The 21,660-nt window shown below is 46.7% G+C and overlaps 1 protein-coding gene across 1 annotated transcript; it reads right to left on the bottom strand.

The window, feature by feature from the left end:
• Positions 1-13,776: 13,776 nt before the first annotated feature.
• On the bottom strand, positions 13,777-16,458 carry LOC112249385 (aryl hydrocarbon receptor nuclear translocator 2-like; the record flags this gene model as incomplete). The annotated part of the gene is made up of 3 exons (XM_042312485.1): positions 13,777-15,285; positions 15,674-15,868; positions 16,313-16,458. Coding segments are annotated over 3 exons (440 nt in total), but the record flags the coding sequence as incomplete, so codon positions are not given.
• Positions 16,459-21,660: the final 5,202 nt, after the last annotated feature.

Here is a 21,660-nt window from a genome sequence, read left to right as displayed (position 1 = left end):
TGTGTGTGGAATCTGCCGTGGTGTGTGTGGAATCTGCCGTGGTGTGTGTGTGGAATCTGCCGTGGTGTGTGTGTGGAATCTGCCGTGGTGTGTGTGTGGAATCTGCCGTGGTGTGTGTGTGGAATCTGCCGTGTGTGTGTGTGGAATCTGCCGTGGTGTGTGTGTGGAATCTGCCGTGGTGTGTGTGTGGAATCTGCCGTGGTGTGTGTGTGGAATCTGCCGTGGTGTGTGTGTGGAATCTGCCGTGGTGTGTGTGGGAATCTGCCGTGGTGTGTGTGTGGAATCTGCCGTGGTGTGTGTGTGTGGAATCTGCCGTGGTGTGTGTGTGAATCTGCCGTGGTGTGTGTGGAATCTGCCGTGGTGTGTGTGTGGAATCTGCCGTGGTGTGTGTGTGTGAATCTGCCGTGGTGTGTGTGTGGAATCTGCCGTGGTGTGTGTGTGGAATCTGCCGTGGTGTGTGTGTGGAATCTGCCGTGGTGTGTGTGTGTGGAATCTGCCGTGGTGTGTGTGTGAATCTGCCGTGGTGTGTGTGTGTGGAATCTGCCGTGGTGTGTGTGTGTGGAATCTGCCGTGGTGTGTGTGTGGAATCTGCCGTGGTGTGTGTGTGGAATCTGCCGTGGTGTGTGTGTGTGTGGAATCTGCCGTGGTGTGTGTGTGTGTGTGTGGAATCTGCCGTGGTGTGTGTGTGTGTGTGTGGAATCTGCCGTGGTGTGTGTGTGTGTGTGGAATCTGCCGTGGTGTGTGTGTGTGTGTGTGGAATCTGCCGTGGTGTGTGTGTGTGTGTGTGGAATCTGCCGTGGTGTGTGTGTGTGTGAATCTGCCGTGGTGTGTGTGTGTGTGTGTGGAATCTGCCGTGGTGTGTGTGTGTGTGTGTGGAATCTGCCGTGGTGTGTGTGTGTGTGTGTGAATCTGCCGTGGTGTGTGTGTGTGGAATCTGCCGTGGTGTGTGTGTGTGTGTGTGAATCTGCCGTGGTGTGTGTGTGTGTGTGGAATCTGCCGTGGTGTGTGTGTGTGTGGAATCTGCCGTGGTGTGTGTGTGACGCACGCCTCTATGAAGAGGGAACACAACACCCTGCTACAACTAAACTCTCTGTGAAGCGAAAAAGGTATGGACTGTAGGTGCAAGTAAGAATGACAACAGGCAGAATATGGTACCGTTTACAAGGACTTTATTCCTTTACACGGTAATATGGGGAAAAGGGGCTGGACGGAACCAAAGCAAAGAAAGTAAATCTCAAAGCCCCCCCCTCTCCTATCTTACCTGCCTACCTACCTAATTTAGCACCACCTGGTGCCCTAACCAAAATACAAGGGGTGGTCCGCCCAGGTCTTACCTAGTGTGCCTAGACAGCGAATATGCTACGGGTATATGTATGCCTGCGGGCCTCTTGCCTAAGCACTCCCTAGGTGCCTTCCCCTTCCCCCCCTGGGAACAAATGAAACAGAATATTAAACAATTTTAAACAAACTAAGAAACAAAAGGATGTCAAATAAGCTCTATCTGAGCAACAAACTCACAGAACATACCACTTTCCAACAAAATCAACCTCTATCAAAATCAACCTCTATCACAATCAATCTCAGCAATCCCTACCTCCAGCAAAATCTCTACAAAAAGAAGAGATCTCCCCCCTGAACAGAACACTGGCTTTTATATAGTGTCAGAAGGAATGGGTAATTGGAGACAGCTGCGTCTTGACGAGGGGGCGGGGTCAGCTCTCCAATTAGCCCTGGAGTCGACCAATCAGCTGCTTGAGGGATTTCAGGAAGCCATTTCCTGAAATAAACACATGTAAATACACAAACTACAACACATAATCTGGGGAACGTAACACGCCCACCACAAAAATTGCAAACCTAGTTTTGCAATAATAAATGCCAACGTATCCCCAGTTAGTAAACCCGTGATAGAGCGTCAGCAACCACATTCGCCGAGCCCTTCACATAAGCTATCTGTACATTATATCTTTGCACAATCAGAGCCCACCGCATAAGGCGGCGGTTCTGGTTGTACATTTGTTTCAAGAACACCAACAGATTATGGTCTGTGAAGACCACTACAGGCAAGGCACTGGAGCCCACATATACCTCAAAGAACTGTAAGGCAAGCAATAAAGCCAGCGTCTCTTGTTCGATTGTAGAGTACCTTGACTGACACGAGTTGAACTTACGGGAGAAGAAACTGACGGGCCGATCTACTCCGTCTTCATCTTCCTGTAAGAGAACCGCACCCACTCCCATAATACTAGCATCTACCTCCAACTTAAAAGGTTTGTCAAAGTTGGGGGCAGCAAGCACTGGGGCACTACAAAGTAGCGCTTTAGCGGACTCAAAAGCGTAGTTACAGTCCTTGGACCACTTGAATGGTACCTTGGGACTAAGCAGAGATGAAAGGGGAGCTACTACCGTCGAGAAATTCTTACAGAATGTACGATAGTACCCTACCATCCCTAGGAATCTGCGCAACTGGCGGCGAGTAGTGGGAGCAGGAAAGGCAACAATTGCTTCCACTTTGCCAGTTACTGGGCGCACTTGACCTCGTCCCACTTGTTTCCCTAAGTAAGTCACTGTAGCCTTCACCACAGTCTTAGCCGTTATAGTACGGAGAGGAATAGCCTCTGGGTATCGAGTAGCACTGCACATTATTGTTAGTAGGAACTGGTTACCTGACCTGGTTTTCGGCAATGGACCTACACAATCAATTATCACTCTTTCAAACGGTTCCCCTACCACAGGAATCGGGCAGAGTGGCGCTCGTGGAACTGTTTGATTCACTTTCCCAGTGAGTTGACATATGTGACATGTTTTACAAAATTGGACCACGTCAGACTTCAAACCTGGCCAGAAGAAATGACGAAGGACCCGGTTATAGGTCTTTGTGATCCCCAAGTGTCCAGACCACGCCTGGTCATGGGCGAGTGACAGCACCTGCTGTCGGAACGGTGTAGGAACAACCACTTGACACACTTCACTCCAGTCATTAATGGTGACATGAGATGCCCATTTACGAATCAAAACTCCTGCTTCCATAAAGTAGGCAGTCTGTCTAGTTTTAGCTTCCTCAATGGAAATTACCGAAGCAAAACACTTGCGAAGACTGGTGTCTTCTTTTTGACATTCAATCACCTTCTCAGGGGTGACAGACAAAAGAATGTCATGTAATTGGGGCGCGATTTCGTTTTCCCCTGCCTTAGTTTTTACGGGGGTAAAAACTGTCGGCAATGCAGAAGGAATACTCAGTGCATTGTCTTCTACCTCAACATTCTCAAAAATAGAACTAGCCAAATCCACCACATCTCCTAGCTTGCGAGATTGTGCCCTCGTTAACACACAAGCAGGAAAAACATGTGGAAATGCTTGAACCAATTTCTCATCTGTAGTTCTGATTTCTGGGTTGTCTACTACCTCTAACACAGGAGTGACATTACCACCAGCAATATCATTCCCTAGTAGCAATTTTACTCCTGATACTGGCAGTGTAGACACTACACCAACACGGAAACGTCCTGATACCAAGTCTGACACTAAGTGGACCCAGTGTAATGGTACAGGTACGGTTTTTGTCTCTATCCCCTGTAATATGACATGTGAGCCACAATACGTTTCAGGAGACCAGGGTAAAGCATCAGTAATGATTACTGACTGCGCCGCCCGGTGTCACGTAGGATTTGGATAGGCTTTTGATCAGTTGGTTCTCCTGTTAAGGAAACATAACCGGCAGAGATAAACGGAGCATAGACAGGATCCGGTTTCTCAAATGCTGAGTCAATCTCTCGATCCAATGGACGATCCAAAGACTTGACTAAACCCAAACTTTTCATTTTTGGGGACGGTGACTGGGACCGTTTCGGTTTATTTTTCAAAACTGGGCAGTCCGCAATCACGTGACCCTTTTGGTGACAGTAATAACATTCATGGATTTCTTGAAAAGGCTTAGGGTTGTCAGAGGAAAAGCGACCTGAACGAGGAACTGATGACTTAATCGTCCGGCCTTCAAAACGTGGTGCACCAAAGACAGTCTTGTGTGTCAAAGCGTACTCATCTGCCAACACTGCTGCTTGGGCCAATGTCACCACTTTCTGTTCATTTAAATGAACTACAAGTCTATCTGGGAGGTTGCTTTTAAAGTCCTCCAACAGCATCAACTCCCGAATATCAGCAAAGGTGTTAGCTTTGCTGGCTGAACACCAACGACTAAACAGAGACTCTTTGTCCCTAGCAAATTCAACAAATGTACGGTGAGACGTTTTTTTGTGGTTCCTGAAGCGCTGCCTGTAAGCTTCAGGCACCAACTCATAAGCCCGCAACACGGTAGTTTTAACTGTATCGTAATGTAAACTGTCTTCCAGGGAGAGAGCAGCTACTACTTCCTGGGCTTTCCCAGACAATTTACATTGTAACAGAAGCGGCCAAACCTCGAGTGGCCAATGCAGCGCAGCGGCCACACGCTCAAACGCAGAGAAATAATAATCAACTTCCGACTCTCGGAATGGAGGGACTAAAGCTATGTTTTTACTCACATCGAAGTGGGCTTGATGATGAGCAGCTTGTGGAGTCGCACTGGAGCCAGCATCTAGCTCCAGTTGTCGGATCCTCACCTCCTTGTCAGCTTCTATTTTCCTAATTTCAAGTTCAAAATTCATCTGTCTCTCTTTATCTTTTTGCTCCATTTCTAACCGAGCCAGCCTCACCTTCAGCCTAGCAGTCCCATCTGAACGACCCGAAGCAGAAGATAAAGGATCAAATCGGGGCAATGTAAAGGGGGTACGAGGAACCCCTTCCTCTGCCCTGTCCTCTGACTTGGCATCAGAAGGTCTACCCGTCTCCTCTCCTTGCAATGAGAGAATCCGTTCTCTCACTAAACCCTCCCTGACTAGCACCAACAGCTCAGCCTTTAGGGCTTTCTCAGGGAATACAAATCCATAATGGTCAGCTATAGCTTTAAGGTCTATTTTACGAAACCTCACTAAACAATCAATAGAGGGCGCTTCAAAAAACTTGGAGATGGCTGAGGCAGCCATCTTTTACAATGCAGTCTCCTGAACACACTAACTAAACAAGTCATCCAAACTCACAACCTACCATCACACCTCAATCACTAACCACAGAGAGAGCTCAGAGCAGCAGGGTCCGGTGGGTTTAATGGAAAAATCCCGGATGAGCCCCCATTATGTTACGCACGCCTCTATGAAGAGGGAACGCAACACCCTGCTACAACTAAACTCTCTGTGAAGCGAAAAAGGTATGGACTGTAGGTGCAAGTAAGAATGACAACAGGCAGAATATGGTACCGTTTACAAGGACTTTATTCCTTTACACGGTAATATGGGGAAAAGGGGCTGGACGGAACCAAAGCAAAGAAAGTAAATCTCAAAGCCCCCCCCTCTCCTATCTTACCTGCCTACCTACCTAATTTAGCACCACCTGGTGCCCTAACCAAAATACAAGGGGTGGTCCGCCCAGGTCTTACCTAGTGTGCCTAGACAGCGAATATGCTACGGGTATATGTATGCCCGCGGGCCTCTTGCCTAAGCACTCCCTAGGTGCCTTCCCCTTCCCCCCTGGGAACAAATGAAACAGAATATTAAACAATTTTAAACAAACTAAGAAACAAAAGGATGTCAAATAAGCTCTATCTGAGCAACAAACTCACAGAACATACCACTTTCCAACAAAATCAACCTCTATCACAATCAATCTCAGCAATCCCTACCTCCAGCAAAATCTCTACAAAAAGAAGAGATCTCCCCCCTGAACAGAACACTGGCTTTTATATAGTGTCAGAAGGAATGGGTAATTGGAGACAGCTGCGTCTTGACGAGGGGGCGGGGTCAGCTCTCCAATTAGCCCTGGAGTCGACCAATCAGCTGCTTGAGGGATTTCAGGAAGCCATTTCCTGAAATAAACACATGTAAATACACAAACTACAACACATAATCTGGGGAACGTAACAGTGTGTGTGTGTGGAATCTGCCGTGGTGTGTGTGGAATCTGCCGTGGTGTGTGTGTGTGTGGAATCTGCCGTGGTGTGTGTGTGGAATCTGCCGTGGTGTGTGTGTGGAATCTGCCGTGGTGTGTGTGTGGAATCTGCCGTGGTGTGTGTGTGGAATCTGCCGTGGTGTGTGTGTGTGTGGAATCTGCCGTGGTGTGTGTGTGTGTGGAATCTGCCGTGGTGTGTGTGTCTGCCGTGTGTGTGTGGAATCTGCCGTGGTGTGTGTGTGTGTGAATCTGCCGTGGTGTGTGTGTGGAATCTGCCGTGGTGTGTGTGGAATCTGCCGTGGTGTGTGTGTGTGTGGAATCTGCCATGGTGTGTGTGTGGAATCTGCCGTGGTGTGTGTGTGGAATCTGCCGTGGTGTGTGTGTGGAATCTGCCGTGGTGTGTGTGTGTGGAATCTGCCGTGGTGTGTGTGGAATCTGCCGTGGTGTGTGTGTGTGAATCTGCCGTGGTGTGTGTGTGTGTGGAATCTGCCGTGGTGTGTGTGTGTGTGTGGAATCTGCCGTGGTGTGTGTGTGTGTGGAATCTGCCGTGGTGTGTGTGTGTGGTGTGTGTGGAATCTGCCGTGGTGTGTGTGTGTGGAATCTGCCGTGGTGTGTGTGGAATCTGCCGTGGTGTGTGTGTGTGTGGAATCTGCCGTGGTGTGTGTGTGTGGAATCTGCCGTGGTGTGTGTGGAATCTGCCGTGGTGTGTGTGTGTGGAATCTGCCGTGGTGTGTGTGTGTGGAATCTGCCGTGGGTGTGTGTGTGTGGAATCTGCCGTGGTGTGTGTGTGTGCCGTGAATCTGCCGTGGTGTGTGTGTGTGTGTGTGGAATCTGCCGTGGTGTGTGTGTGTGTGGAATCTGCCGTGGTGTGTGTGTGTGGAATCTGCCGTGGTGTGTGTGTGTGTGGAATCTGCCGTGGTGTGTGTGTGTGTGTGGAATCTGCCGTGGTGTGTGTGTGTGTGTGAATCTGCCGTGTGTGTGTGTGTGGAATCTGCCGTGGTGTGTGTGTGTGGAATCTGCCGTGGTGTGTGTGTGTGGAATCTGCCGTGGTGTGTGTGTGTGTGTGGAATCTGCCGTGGTGTGTGTGTGTGGAATCTGCCGTGGTGTGTGTGGAATCTGCCGTGGTGTGTGTGTGTGAATCTGCCGTGGTGTGTGTGTGTGTGGAATCTGCCGTGGTGTGTGTGTGTGTGTGAATCTGCCGTGGTGTGTGTGTGTCTGCCGTGGTGTGTGTGTGGAATCTGCCGTGGTGTGTGTGTGTGAATCTGCCGTGGTGTGTGTGTGTGGAATCTGCCGTGGTGTGTGTGTGGAATCTGCCGTGGTGTGTGTGTGTGAATCTGCCGTGGTGTGTGTGTGTGGAATCTGCCGTGGTGTGTGTGTGTGTGGAATCTGCCGTGTGTGTGTGTGTGTGTGGAATCTGCCGTGGTGTGTGTGTGTGGAATCTGCCGTGTTTCCCAGGGCTGGGTTTGCGTCTGTCTTTCTGTTTGTCTGTCAGTCTTGTGTGCTGACAGGCTTGAATCACACTCTTCTGCACGGACAACGGCAATAAACTCCAAAATACCAACAACCTGTTTACTTGGGGAATCGTGTTGCTTCGGCTGTGCTTTGGAGATCACACATTCCACACACTCTAATTAACAACACACTTTGGTCTGCTTTCCTGGACACAGACTAAGCTTAGTCCTGGACAAAAAGCCCTTTCAATGGAAAATTCTCATTGAAGTGTGAAAGACTTGGTCTCCTGAGAGACACAAGACTGTGTTAGCTTCCCGATGGTTGTGTTAGCTTCCCGATGACTGTGTTAGCTTCCCGATGGCTGTGTTAGCTCCCCGATGACTGTGTTAGCTTCCCGATCGCTGTGTTAGCTTCCCGATGGCTGTGTTAGCTTCCTGATGGCTGTGTTAGCTTCCCGATGACTGTGTTAGCACCCCAATAACTTTGTTAGCACCCCAATAACTGTGTTAGCTCCCTGATAACTGTGTTAGCTCCACGATAACTGTGTTAGCTTCCCGATAACTGTGTTAGCACCCTGATAACTGTGTTAGCTCCCCGATAACTGTGTTAGCTCCCCGATGACTGTGTTAGCTTCCCGATGGCTGTGTTAGCTTCCCGATGACTGTGTTAGCTTCCCGATGGCTGTGTTAGCTCCCCGATGACTGTGTTAGCTTCCCGATGGCTGTGTTAGCTTCCCGATGGCTGTGTTAGCACCCCGATAACTTTGTTAGCACCCCAATAACTGTGTTAGCTCCCTGATAACTGTGTTAGCTCCACAATAACTGTGTTAGCTTCCCGATAACTGTGTTAGCACCCTGATAACTGTGTTAGCTCCCCGATAACTGTGTTAGCTCCCCGATAACTGTGTTAGCTCCCCGATGACTGTGTTAGCGCCCCGATAACTGTGTTAGCTCCCCGATGACTGTGTTAGCGCCCCGATGACTATGTTAGCGCCCCGATGACTGTGTTAGCTCCCCAATGACTGTGTTAGCTCCCCAATGACTGTGTTAGGTCCCCAATGACTGTGTTAGCTCCCCAATGACTGTGTTAGTGCCCCAATGACTGTGTTAGCTCCCCAATGACTGTGTTAGCGCCCCGATGACTGTGTTAGCTCCCCAATGACTGTGTTAGCTCAACGGGCTAATGCAAGTCTTCAGGTCTCAGGAAACATTACTCAGCACCTGAACATGGTTAATTAGCCCACTGCACATTGTTGTTTGTGTTTTTTTGTGTATATCCCTTATCTGCATCAATTGTCTTTGTATTTTGATAGGCCTACTCTATTGACCACATTCCAGGCTGACTACAACAACAGATTTGTACCTTGTCAGCTCGGTGATTCAATCTAGCAACCTTTCTTTTACTGGCCCAATGCTCTAACCACTAGGCTACCCCTGGACTTTTTACACATTTTGTGGTGTTTCAGCCTGAATTTAAAATAGTTTCAATTTAGATTTGTCACTGGTCTACACACAATACCCCCTAATGTCAGTCGAATGATGTTTTTAGACATTTTTACAAATTAATACAAAATAAAGCTGAAATGTCTTGAGTCTAAGTATTCAACCCCTTAATAATGGCAAGCCTAAATAGGTTCAAGAGTAATTTGGTTAACGTAAGTTGCATGTACTTACTGTGTACAAAATAGTGTTTAAAATTATTTACCCAGAAAGACTCACAGCTATAATCGCTGCCAAAGGTGATTCTAACATGCATTGACTCTGGGTTCGGAATACTTATGTAAATAACATATTTCTGTATTTCATTTTCAATAAATGTGTAAAGATTTCTAAAAACATGTTTTCACTTTGTCATTATGGGATATTGTGTGTAGATGGGTGAGGAAAATAAATATAATCCATTTTGAATTCAGGCTGTAAAATGTGGAATTAGCAAACAGAATTTCTAAGCAAACAGCTGGAGGCAGGGCTTTCTCCTATAGAGCTCAAGTTTTATGGAATGATCTGCCTATCCATGTGAGAGACGTAGACTCAGTCTCAATGTTTAAGTCTTTACTGAAAACTCATCTCTTCAGTAGGTTCTATGGTTGTGTAGTCAGGCCCAGGGGTGCGAAGGTGAACGGCAACACACTGGAGCGATGAACTGCTCTTGCTGTCTCTCCACTGGGAGCCTCTGACCCTATTACAGGGGCTGATTCACAGGCTTACTAGTGCTCTTCCATGTCATTCCTAGAAGGGGTGTGTCACTTGAGTGGGTTGAGTCAGAGACGTGATCTTCCTGTCCGGTTTTGCGTCCCCCCGGGCTCGCGCGGTGGAGGAGCTCTTCACAGGCTATACTCAGCCTCGTCTCAGGGTAGTAAGTTGGCAGTCTATTGATAGCCCTCTATTGGTGTGGGGGCTGTGCTTTGGCAAAGTGGGTGGGGTTATATCCTGCCTGGTTGGCCCTGTCCGGGGGTATCGTCGGACGGGGCGACAGTGTCCCCTGACCCACCCATCTCAGAATCTATGCTGTAATAGTCTATGTGCCGGGGGGCTAGGGTCAGTCTATTATATCTGGTGTCATTCTCCTGGCTTATCTGGTGTCCTGTGTGAATTTAAGTATGCTCCCTCTAATTCTCCCTTCCCTCCCGGAGGACCTGAGCCCTAGGATCATGCCTCAGGACTACCTGGTCTGATGACTCCGGGCTGTCCCCAGTTCACCTGGTCGTGTTGCTGCTCCAGTTCCAACTGTTCTGCCTGCGGCTAGGGAACCCTGACCTGTTCACCAGATGTGCTACCTGTCCCAGACCTGCTGTTTGACTTTCTCTCCCGCACCTGCTGTCTCGACCTCTGAATGCGTGGCTATGAAAAGCCAGCTGACATTTACTCCTGAGGTGCTGATCTGTTGCACACTATACAACCACTGTGATTATTATTCAACCCTGCTGGTCATCTATGAACATTTGAACATCTTGAAGAACAATCTGCCTTAAATGGCCATGTACTCTTATAATCTCCACCTGACACAGCTAGAAGAGGACTGGCCAACCCTCCGAGTCGGGTTCCTCTCTAGGTTTCTTCCTAGGGAGTTTTTCCTCGTCACCGTGCTTCTACATCTGCATTGCTTGCTGTTTGGGGTTTTAGGCTGGGTTTCTGTATAGCACTTTGTGACATATGCTGATTTAAAAGGGCTTTATAAATACATGTGATTGATTGCTTGAATAAGTTAAGGGATATGAATACCTTGAAATCACCGTATGTCATAAATTTGGCTCTCCAGACACTCGAGGTAATTTTCACATATGAATCCGGTTCCCTGGTGTGTTTGTGACAGTTCTCCAAAATACATTTAGCTTTCAAAAGACCAGAAAATATCACCTTTAAGATGTGATTTGCAAGACACACATTGTACATGACGTTAGCAAGCTAGCTTGTTCACAACGAGCAAAAGGTTCCACTGTCTTCACACTAGGCTCTATCATTCAAGCTGTACAGTAAGATGTCAGGATGTGTGTTTTGAAAGCAACCAGATTCAGTATAGTTACATTGGTGTCAGGAGAACAAGGTCCAAGTAGGTTAAATACACGAGAGCCACCTGAAAACACACACATCCATCTCCTGTGAAGTGTTATTGAATCCTCCCATAAACCCCGCTCACAGTGAAACCCTTTTCAGTGTGCCATCTCCAATATTTTCCTCTCAGACCATTCTTTCAAGCAAAGATTCGGCAACTATGGTGGACGCAGAACCATAGCATTGCATGCGTTCTTAAAGCAGACCAACTCTAAATACAGTAGGGGAAAGTACACCCCCTGGAAAGTTTTTTTTATTTGGACAGATGGATATGTAATCTTCACTTCAACACTATTGACAGATAAAGATAACCTAATTTAACAAATTACACTGAAAGATTATATTTTGCAATCATTTATTCATAAAACAAAAATCTAAAATACGTTTGAAAAAAAATAAGTAAGCTTCAATAGCTGGTGTTGGCTGAAATAACCTAATGTAGCGGTTTCTTGTAACTGTCTATCAGTCTCTTATATCGACTGGGAGGATCCCCCCACCCACTCTTCTTTACAGTGCTGCTTCAACAGTGTTATGTTCGAGGGATTTCATACATGTACGTCCCTCTTCAAGTCCCCCCACAGCATTTCGACAGGATTCAGATCTGGGCTTTGACGCGGCCATTCCATAACCCTCCATTTCTTCTTGTTGAGCCATTCTGTTGTAGCTTTGCTTGTGTGTTTTGGATCATTGTCCTGTTGCAAGATCCTTGTTCGGTTCAGCTTCAGCTTCTTGACATATGGCCTCACATTCTCCTCAAGAATTCTCAGGTACAATATGGAATTTATAGTTGAATTCTCAGGTACAATATGTAATTTATAATTTATGATGGCAAGTTGGCCAGGCCCTCAGGCAGCAAAGCAGCCATAAACCATAATTCTATCGCCTCCATGCTTTACGGTTGGTATGAGGTTCTTCTGTTCAAAGGTAGTGTTTTGTTTTTGCCAAAAATGGCATCTGGAATTGCGGCCAAACAACTCCACCATTGACTCATCTGTCCAGAGCACATTGTTCCAGTAGTTTTGGTCTTTACCCAGGTGTTGTCTGGCAAACGTCACTCTGGTCTTGATATTCGTTTTTGAGAGCAGACTTCTTCCTTCCTGACCTCCCATGTAGGGCAAGTTTGTGCAGTCTCTTTCTGACAGTTGACTCATGCACTTTGACATTGATTGTGTCAAGAGAGGCCTGTAGATCCCTTGATGTTACCCTGGGGTTCTTAGAGACTTCTGAGCATCTTTCGATCAGCTCTTGGGCTGAATTTGGTGGGACGACCTGTCCTAGGTAGATTGTGGTCTGGAATTGTCTCCATTTGTAGATGATCTGTCGGACAGTGGAACGATGTACTTAGCTTGGAAATGGATTTGTTATTCCTCCCAGACCCATGGTCATCAGTAATCTTTCTTCTGAGGGCCTCTGAGGTCTTTTGATCTTGGCTGATGTGTTACCATACACCCATATGGTTAAGACCAAACCAAGTTTCTAATCTTTATGGAAGGCTGTACACTTCCAATGTACTCTAATGATTTCCTAATCATTTGCACCTATATTGGTGCACCAGATCCACATTTGAGCCATGATAAAGGTAGGGGTGTACACATTTTTTCTGCATAAGGAAACTGCATTTTTGGTCATTTTAATTGTTTTTCATTTTTATATTTAACAAATTCTTATTTACAATGATGGCCTAGGAACAGTGGGTTAACTAACTTGTTCAGGGACAGAACGACATATCTTTACCTTGTCAGCTTGGGGATTTGATCCAGCAACCTTATGGTTACTAGCCCAACGCTCTAACCACTAGGCTACCTGCCGTTAATTGCATAACATTTTCAAAGTACATTTTTTTGTGTTTTTTGTTCCATTGGGTTACATTTATCAATGAATGTGGTTGGAATTTATCTCAAATGTTCATGTGCCCAAAAATAAAAAGACCACTTTCCAAAGAGTGTACTTTATCACGACTGTATAAGTCTGGGTGCATAACCAGACTAGTAGTACAGCTCGGCTCAGGTCACCTAGTAGGCCTAACAGAAGTGTGACAAGGTCAAGAGAGTGGCTGTATCTAACACTTTTAAAAAGCTTTTCTTACCGTGTCACTTCCTTTTTCAAGTTCAGCCGTGTTTTTTTCATTTGTACCATTTTACCATCTCAGTGTGTTCGTGAAGGAAAGAGAAAGGAAGAGGTAGCCATTTTACTATTGAAACAGCCATTTTGATGTTCTTTCTGCAGACTCATGTCCCGGTTAGTCTACCAGATCCACCTAAAGGAAAACAGACACACACCCATCTTGTCTTGTGTGAAGTGATAGTGTGGAAAGAGTGGGACATGCCTGCGAAATCACCACACACAAGTAAGTACTGAAGCACACACACCTTCAGACTGTGAACTATGGGAGAAAGCCCAACTCAGCACCTCCCTCACGTCCACCCTGATTCCTCCCAGAAAGGAAGGGCACTCTGTTGCTACTGGCACTAGGACAGGGCTCGGGAGGACTCCAATGAATGGGTGATAAACACACACATCTTCTCATGACTATATGTTTTGACAAGAAATAGAAACCTCCAGTAGAGACAGACCTAACATATCCCTTGGTAAATCTAATCTTTAGACTAGATTGGAGATCGTCTCCATTACAAAAACACCGGACAAGGATGTGTCTCAAACAATGGCACACTATTACTTGTCTGGAACAATTAGAAATAAAACCTTGTTTCCTCCGTGTTCTCCAATGTTCTTCTTTGTGTTTATTATTTCTACACTATATTCCACGACACAAAAATCTGCCCGGAAACACTTCTTTGATTAGAAGCCACGTAACCAATAAACATTTATTTTCACGAGCACAAAAATGTGTTAAACAAAAATAATGGGTAACATTTACACACTTTTATACAGGTTCCTTAAACTCAATGTACAATTAAGACTAAACTAAATACCGATAGTTAAATATGTACTCACATTGCACACATTGATGACACCTACATAAACCTACACAAAAAACAACGTATACTGTGTAAAAGTAACGAGTCAACATAAAAATCACATTATTTACAAAAACATACATTTTTAGATTTTTTTTTAGCAAAAGGATTCCAGTTGTAGAATCTGTCCCATCAGTCATTAACCAGAGACACGGTACACAATCTATCATTCTGTCCCATCAGTCATTAACCAGAGACACGGTACACAATCTATCATGTAAAAGTTCCCTCGCTATAAAGTAGAATTCAGTCTCTGTTAATAATCAGAAAAGAGAATAATATAATAAAGTTATAAAGTAGAGCAGCGAGAGCCACAAGGATACACTAAACTAGTATATATACTGTACTGCGTTGCTTTGGCGGTATGGCGGTTTTTCCCTTTTTAGCAAGCTGGTGAGTTTTAGCGGTTAGCTTCGATGAAGTGCACTTAAGCATTGTAGCTTAGCGACTTTTGCCGGTGAGTGGAATCTTTATTTGTATTTTTTCTACACAGAATCCTTCTAGACTTTCGTAGGTTTTATCTAGGTGTTATGAACATCACTACATATAGGTATAATTTACAGCATAAAGCTTAATGTAATACTGAGGGAGGAGCAGCAGTGACATACTGTATGATAATATGTATCGATGGTACCAACATTGATCAGCGTGGTGAGTGACTCTTGGCCTGGAGCAGTTTGGCAGAGTGGAGTGCAAAGTGGATATTGGCAGCTTAAAAGGTGCAATCTGTCATTTTTGTTTCCCCCCCAAAGTGCTGCCTGCCTCTGCAATTGTTTGCAAACGAAAGGGGGGTCTGCACAGGTGAATTTTCTAGGCTTTGTATTTTTTTACTGCTTCTTGGCATATTTTGTAGTACTTCAAGATGCCACTAGGGGAAATGAAAGTTACAGATTGCACCTTTAAATTCACAAGCCTTTGTTAAAAGAACAGGCATCATTTAAGTGAATGAAGAAGACATTATTACAAAGGAAAAGGTCAGTACACCACTAGCAATGTACCAGTCTTCTATAGAACCAACTCTCTTCTCGTAAAGGAAACAGGTATGTGTCAGAGTGTGTGTGTGTTTATGAGAGGGTGCATCTGGACATTCACTGTGTGATAAAGTGTGTGTGTGAGGTTGGGGAGCCATGAAGGAACCAGCACATTGTGTTCTATTCCTTTTCCTCTATCAGAGGGTTCTAGTGGAAGAACAGAGCAGTGTTCCATTGATAGAACGTTAAATGGTTCTACTCGGAGAAGGGAGGGAACATGCCCAGATCAGCAAAGTCTTCAATGTTGTAGTTGGCTGTTCCTTGTGTTGGGTCTCCTGCCATCGGCAACATGTCCTACAGAGAGACAGACGGGGAGGGAGAGAGGAAAGGTCAGGATCAGGGACACAGACTTTCATGTGGAGCCATATCAGACAGCACTGTGTACACTGGGCTCAGACCAGGGAAGGAGAGGAAATAAGCCATTGAAGCCCAGTGTGTCCAAGGTGACCTCTCTTCCTGCCTCTCATACACATGGATTACTGTAGGATATTGGAGCTTGGGATTGGTGTGCATGATACCTGGAAGAGTTAGTGTCTTTCTGTGTTACCTGGAACACTGCTGTCTGGAAGGGGTTAGGGTGTGTCTCTGTTACCTGGAACCCCGTTGCCTGGGAGGGGTTAGGGTGTGTCTCTGTTACCTGGAACACCTCTGTCTGGGAGGGGTTAGGGTGTGTCTCTGTTACCTGGAACACCGCTGCCTGGGAGGGGTTAGGGTGTGTCTCTGTTACCTGGAACACCTCTGTCTGGGAGGGGTTAGGGTGTGTCTCTGTTACCTGGAACACCTTTGTCTGGAAGGGGTTAGGGTGTGTCTCTGTTACCTGGAACACCGCTGCCTGGGAGGGGTTAGGGTGTGTCTCTGTTACCTGGAACACCGCTGCCTGGGGGGGTTAGGGTGTGTCTCTGTTACCTGGAACACCTCTGTCTGGGAGGGATTAGGGTGTGTCTCTGTTACCTGGAACACCTCTGTCTGGGAGGGATTAGGGTGTGTCTCTGTTACCTGGAACACCTCTGTCTGGGAGTGGTTAGGGTGTGTGTTACCTGGAACACCTCTGTCTGGGAAGGGTTAGGGTGTGTCTCTGTTACCTGGAACACCTCTGTCTGGGAGGGATTAGGGTGTGTGTTACCTGGAACACCTCTGTCTTAGGGGGTCTCTGTATAACCTGGAACACCTCTGTCTGGGAAGGTGTGTGTTACCTGGAACACCTCTGTCTGGGGGGGTTAGGGTGTGTGTTACCTGGAACACCTCTGTCTGGGAGGGGTTAGGGCGTGTCTCTGTATAACCTGGAACACCTCTGTCTGGGAGGTGTTAGGGTGTGTGTTACCTGGAACACCTCTGTCTGGGAGGGGTTGGGGTGAGAGTGTGGCTCTCCTCCCTGTTGGCCATGGTGCTGGTTCTGCCATTGGGACCAGACCTCACTAGGCCGACCCTGGAACTGACCCCCACTCTGACTGCCCTCTCCTGACACATCTAGAGAGAGAGAGAGAGAGGGAGGAGAGAGAGGGAGGAGAAGAAAGAAGAGAGGTAGGAGGAGGGGGGAGGGAGGGGAGGAAGGAGGTAGGAGGAGGGAAGGAGGAGAAAGAAGAGAGGTAGGAGGAGGGGGAGAGAGGGAGGAGGAGGAGGGAGGGAGGAGGAAAGAAGAGAGGTAGGAGGAGGAGGGAGGAAGAGGGGAGGAGAGAAGGGAGGGAGGGGGAGGGAGGAGGAGAAAGAAGAGAGGTAGGAGGAGGGGGAGGGAGGGGGAGGAGGAGAAAGAGAGGGGAGGGGGGTAGGAGGAGGGAGGGAGGGGAGGAGAAAGAAGAGAGGTAGGAGAGGAGGGAGGAGAGGGTAGGAGGAGGGGGAGGGAGGGAGGAGGGGGAGGAGGGAGAGGGAGGAGGAGAGAGGGAGGGAGGGAGGAGAAAGTAGAGAGGTAGGAGGAGGGAGGAGGGGAGGAGGGGAGGGGAGGGAGGGAGAGGGAGGAGGAGGGGGAGAGACACAGTGAGCAGTGAGCAGTCAGCACACATTGCGTAAGTGTGAGGTGACCCTTCACCACCTTTGGTGTTCAGATAGAATACAGTCATCAATGTTCTCTGTTCCCTACAGGCCCAACACTAATACATGTCTACATGCCAAATGGCCCCCTGTCCCCTATATAGTGCTATATATAGACAGCCCTGATCAAAAGTAGTCCACTATGTAGGGAATAATACATATCTCCCTCAGGGGAGGTTAGAGATGCTGTTAGGAATGTTTCTGGAGAGCTGGATGCCAGCACCAACATGAAGGTCTGCATTAATGTACATAGAGATGTACTTTATACACACACACACACACACACACACCCCAGGTGTGAGGGTAGGCAACAACATCTCCTCCCCGCTGATCCTCAACACTGGGGCCCCACAAGGGTGCGTTCTGAGCCCTCTCCTGTACTCCCTGTTCACCCACGACTGCGTGGCCACGCACGCCTCCAACTCAATCATCAAGTTTGCGGACGACACAACAGTGGTAGGCTTGATTACCAACAACGACGAGACGGCCTACAGGGAGGAGGTGAGGGCCCTCGGAGTGTGGTGTCAGGAAAATAACCTCACACTCAACGTCAACAAAACTAAGGAGATGATTGTGGACTTCAGGAAACAGCAGAGGGAACACCCCCCCATCCACATCGATGGAACAGTAGTGGAGAGGGTAGCAAGTTTTAAGTTCCTCTGCATACACATCACAGACAAACTGAATTGGTCCACTCACACAGACAGCATCGTGAGGAAGGCGCAGCAGCGCCTCTTCAACCTCAGGAGGCTGAAGAAATTCGGCTTGTCACCAAAAGCACTCACAAACTTCTACAGATGCACAATCGAGAGCATCCTGGCGGGCTGTATCACCGCCTGGTATGGCAACTGCACCGCCCTCAACCGTAAGGCTCTCCAGAGGGTAGTGAGGTCTGCACAACGCATCACCGGGGGCAAACTACCTGCCCTCCAGGACACCTACACCACCCGATGCTACAGGAAGGCCATAAAGATCATCAAGGACACCAACCACCCGAGCCACTGCCTGTTCACCCCGCTGCCATCCAGAAGGCGAGGTCAGTACAGGTGCATCAAAGCTGGGACCGAGAGACTGAAAAACAGCTTCTATCTCAAGGCCATCAGACTGTTAAACAGCCACCACTAACATTGAGTGGCTACTGCCAACACACTGTCAATGACACTGACTCTACTCCAGCCACTTTAATCATGGGAATTGATGGGAAATGATGTAAATATATCACTAGCCACTTTAAACAATGCTACCTTATATAATGTTACTTACCCTACATTGTTCATCTCATATGCATACGTTGATACTGTACTCTATATCATCGACTGCATCCTTATGTAATACATGTATCACTAGCCACTTTAACTATGCCACTTGGTTTACATACTTATCTCATATGTATATACTGTACTCGATATCATCTACTGTATCTTGCCTATGCTGCTCTGTACCATCACTCATTCATATATCCTTATGTACATATTCTTTATCCCCTTACACTGTGTATGACAGTAGTTTTTTTTGGAATTGTTAGTTAGATTACTTGCTCGTTATTACTGCATTGTCGGAACTAGAAGCACAAGCATTTCGCTACACTCGCATTAACATCTGCTAACCATGTGTATGTGACAAATAAAATTTGATTTGATTTGATTTGACACACACACACACACACACACACACACACACACCTCCCTATCCCATAAATAAAACGCCTACATACCACGACAGGGGAAAGTGATGCAGTAGCTAGTAAGGCTGTAAAACCAATGTTTTATCTTGCTGACGTCATAAACAGCTTTGAAGTCTTGACCTGACTAGTTAATAAATCCTTATCTGAGAGGATCAGAGGGGAGAGCCACACGCTGTTGGCTTCCTAGACAGACATGTCATTTATCAAATACAAATCAGTGTTTGGGGTGTGTTTGTGTTCCTGTACCACTAATGTAACGAGGAAGACATCCTACTCATAAATGTATTGATCTGCTGAGTGTACCCAAGGTGTCTGATATTTCACCTAGGTGTTCCTAACCAACAACACTGTGACTGTAGAAACACCATGAAGTCAAACCACTGCAGAGAGACACAGACCATGAAGTGATATAACACCAGTCTAACCACTGCAGAGAGACACAGACCATGAAGTGATACAACACCAGTCTAACCACTGCAGAGAGACACAGACCATGAAGTGATATAACACCAGTCTAACCACTGCAAGTGAAGTGATATAACACCAGTCTAACCACTGCACAGAGACACAGACCATGAAGTGATATAACACCAGTCTAACCACTGCACAGAGACACAGACCATGAAGTGATATAACACCAGTCTAACCACTGCACAGAGACACAGACCATGAAGTGATATAACACCAGTCTAACCACTGCACAGAGACACAGACCATGAAGTGATATAACACCAGTCTAACCACTGCACAGAGACACAGACCATGAAGTGATATAACACCAGTCTAACCACTGCACAGAGACACAGACCATGAAGTGATATAAACACCAGTCTAACCACTGCACAGAGACACAGACCATGAAGTGATATAACACCAGTCTAACCACTGCACAGAGACACAGACCATGAAGTGATATAACACCAGTCTAACCACTGCACAGAGACACAGACCATGAAGTGATATAACACCAGTCTAACCACTGCACAGAGACACAGACCATGAAGTGATACAACACCAGTCTAACCACTGCACAGAGACACAGACCATGAAGTGATACAACACCAGTCTAACCACTGCACAGAGACACAGACCATGAAGTGATATAACACCAGTCTAACCACTGCACAGAGACACAGACCATGAAGTGATACAACACCAGTCTAACCACTAACAGAGACACAGACCATGAAGTGATATAACACCAGTCTAACCACTGCACAGAGACACAGACCATGAAGTGATATAACACCAGTCTAACCACTGCACAGAGACACAGACCATGAAGTGATACAACACCAGTCTAACCACTGCACAGAGACACAGACCATGAAGTGATATAACACCAGTCTAACCACTGCACAGAGACACAGACCATGAAGTGATATAACACCAGTCTAACCACTGCACAGAGACACAGACCATGAAGTGATATAACACCAGTCTAACCACTGCACAGAGACACAGACCATGAAGTGATATAACAACACCAACCACTACAGAGACACAGACCATGAAGTGATACAACACACAGAGACACAGACCATGAAGTGATACAACACCAGTCTAACCACTGCACAGAGACACAGACCATGAAGTGATATAACACCAGTCTAACCACTGCACAGAGACACAGACCATGAAGTGATATAACACCAGTCTAACCACTGCACAGAGACACAGACCATGAAGTGATATAACACCAGTCTAACCACTGCACAGAGACACAGACCATGAAGTGATATAACACCAGTCTAACCACTGCACAGAGACACAGACCATGAAGTGATATAACACCAGTCTAACCACTGCACAGAGACACAGACCATGAAGTGATATAACACCAGTCTAACCACTGCAGAGAGACACAGACCATGAAGTGATATAACACCAGTCTAACCACTGCACAGAGACACAGACCATGAAGTGATATAACACCAGTCTAACCACTGCACAGAGACACAGACCATGAAGTGATATAACACCAGTCTAACCACTGCACAGAGACACAGACCATGAAGTGATATAACACCAGTCTAACCACTGCACAGAGACACAGACCATGAAGTGATATAACACCAGTCTAACCACTGCACAGAGACACAGACCATGAAGTGATATAACACCAGTCTAACCACTGCACAGAGACACAGACCATGAAGTGATACAACACCAGTCTAACCACTGCACAGAGACACAGACCATGAAGTGATATAACACCAGTCTAACCACTGCACAGAGACACAGACCATGAAGTGATATAACACCAGTCTAACCACTGCACAGAGACACAGACCATGAAGTGATATAACACCAGTCTAACCACTGCACAGAGACACAGACCATGAAGTGATATAACACCAGTCTAACCACTGCACAGAGACACAGACCATGAAGTGATATAACACCAGTCTAACCACTGCACAGAGACACAGACCATGAAGTGATATAACACCAGTCTAACCACTGCACAGACCATGAAGTGATACAACACAGAACCACTGCACAGAGACACAGACCATGAAGATATAACACCAGTCTAACCACTGCACAGAGACACAGACCATGAAGTGATATAACACCAGTCTAACCACTGCACTGAAGTGATACAACAGAGACACAGACCATGAAGTGATATAACACCAGTCTAACCACTGCACAGAGACACAGACCATGAAGTGATACAACACCAGTCTAAACACACTGCACTGCACAGAGACACAGACCATGAAGTGATATAACACCAGTCTAACCACTGCACAGAGACACAGACCATGAAGTATAACACCAGTCTAACCACTGCACAGAGACACAGATATAACACCAGTCTAACCACTGCACAGAGACACAGACCATGAAGTGATATAACACCAGTCTAACCACTGCACAGAGACACAGACCATGAAGTGATATAACACCAGTCTAACCACTGCACAGAGACACAGACCATGAAGTGATATAAC

This window comes from Oncorhynchus tshawytscha, unplaced genomic scaffold, assembly GCF_018296145.1.
Source record: "Oncorhynchus tshawytscha isolate Ot180627B unplaced genomic scaffold, Otsh_v2.0 Un_contig_13319_pilon_pilon, whole genome shotgun sequence".
Lineage (NCBI taxonomy): Eukaryota > Metazoa > Chordata > Actinopteri > Salmoniformes > Salmonidae > Oncorhynchus > Oncorhynchus tshawytscha.
This window is presented reverse-complemented; position numbering and strand designations above follow the sequence as displayed.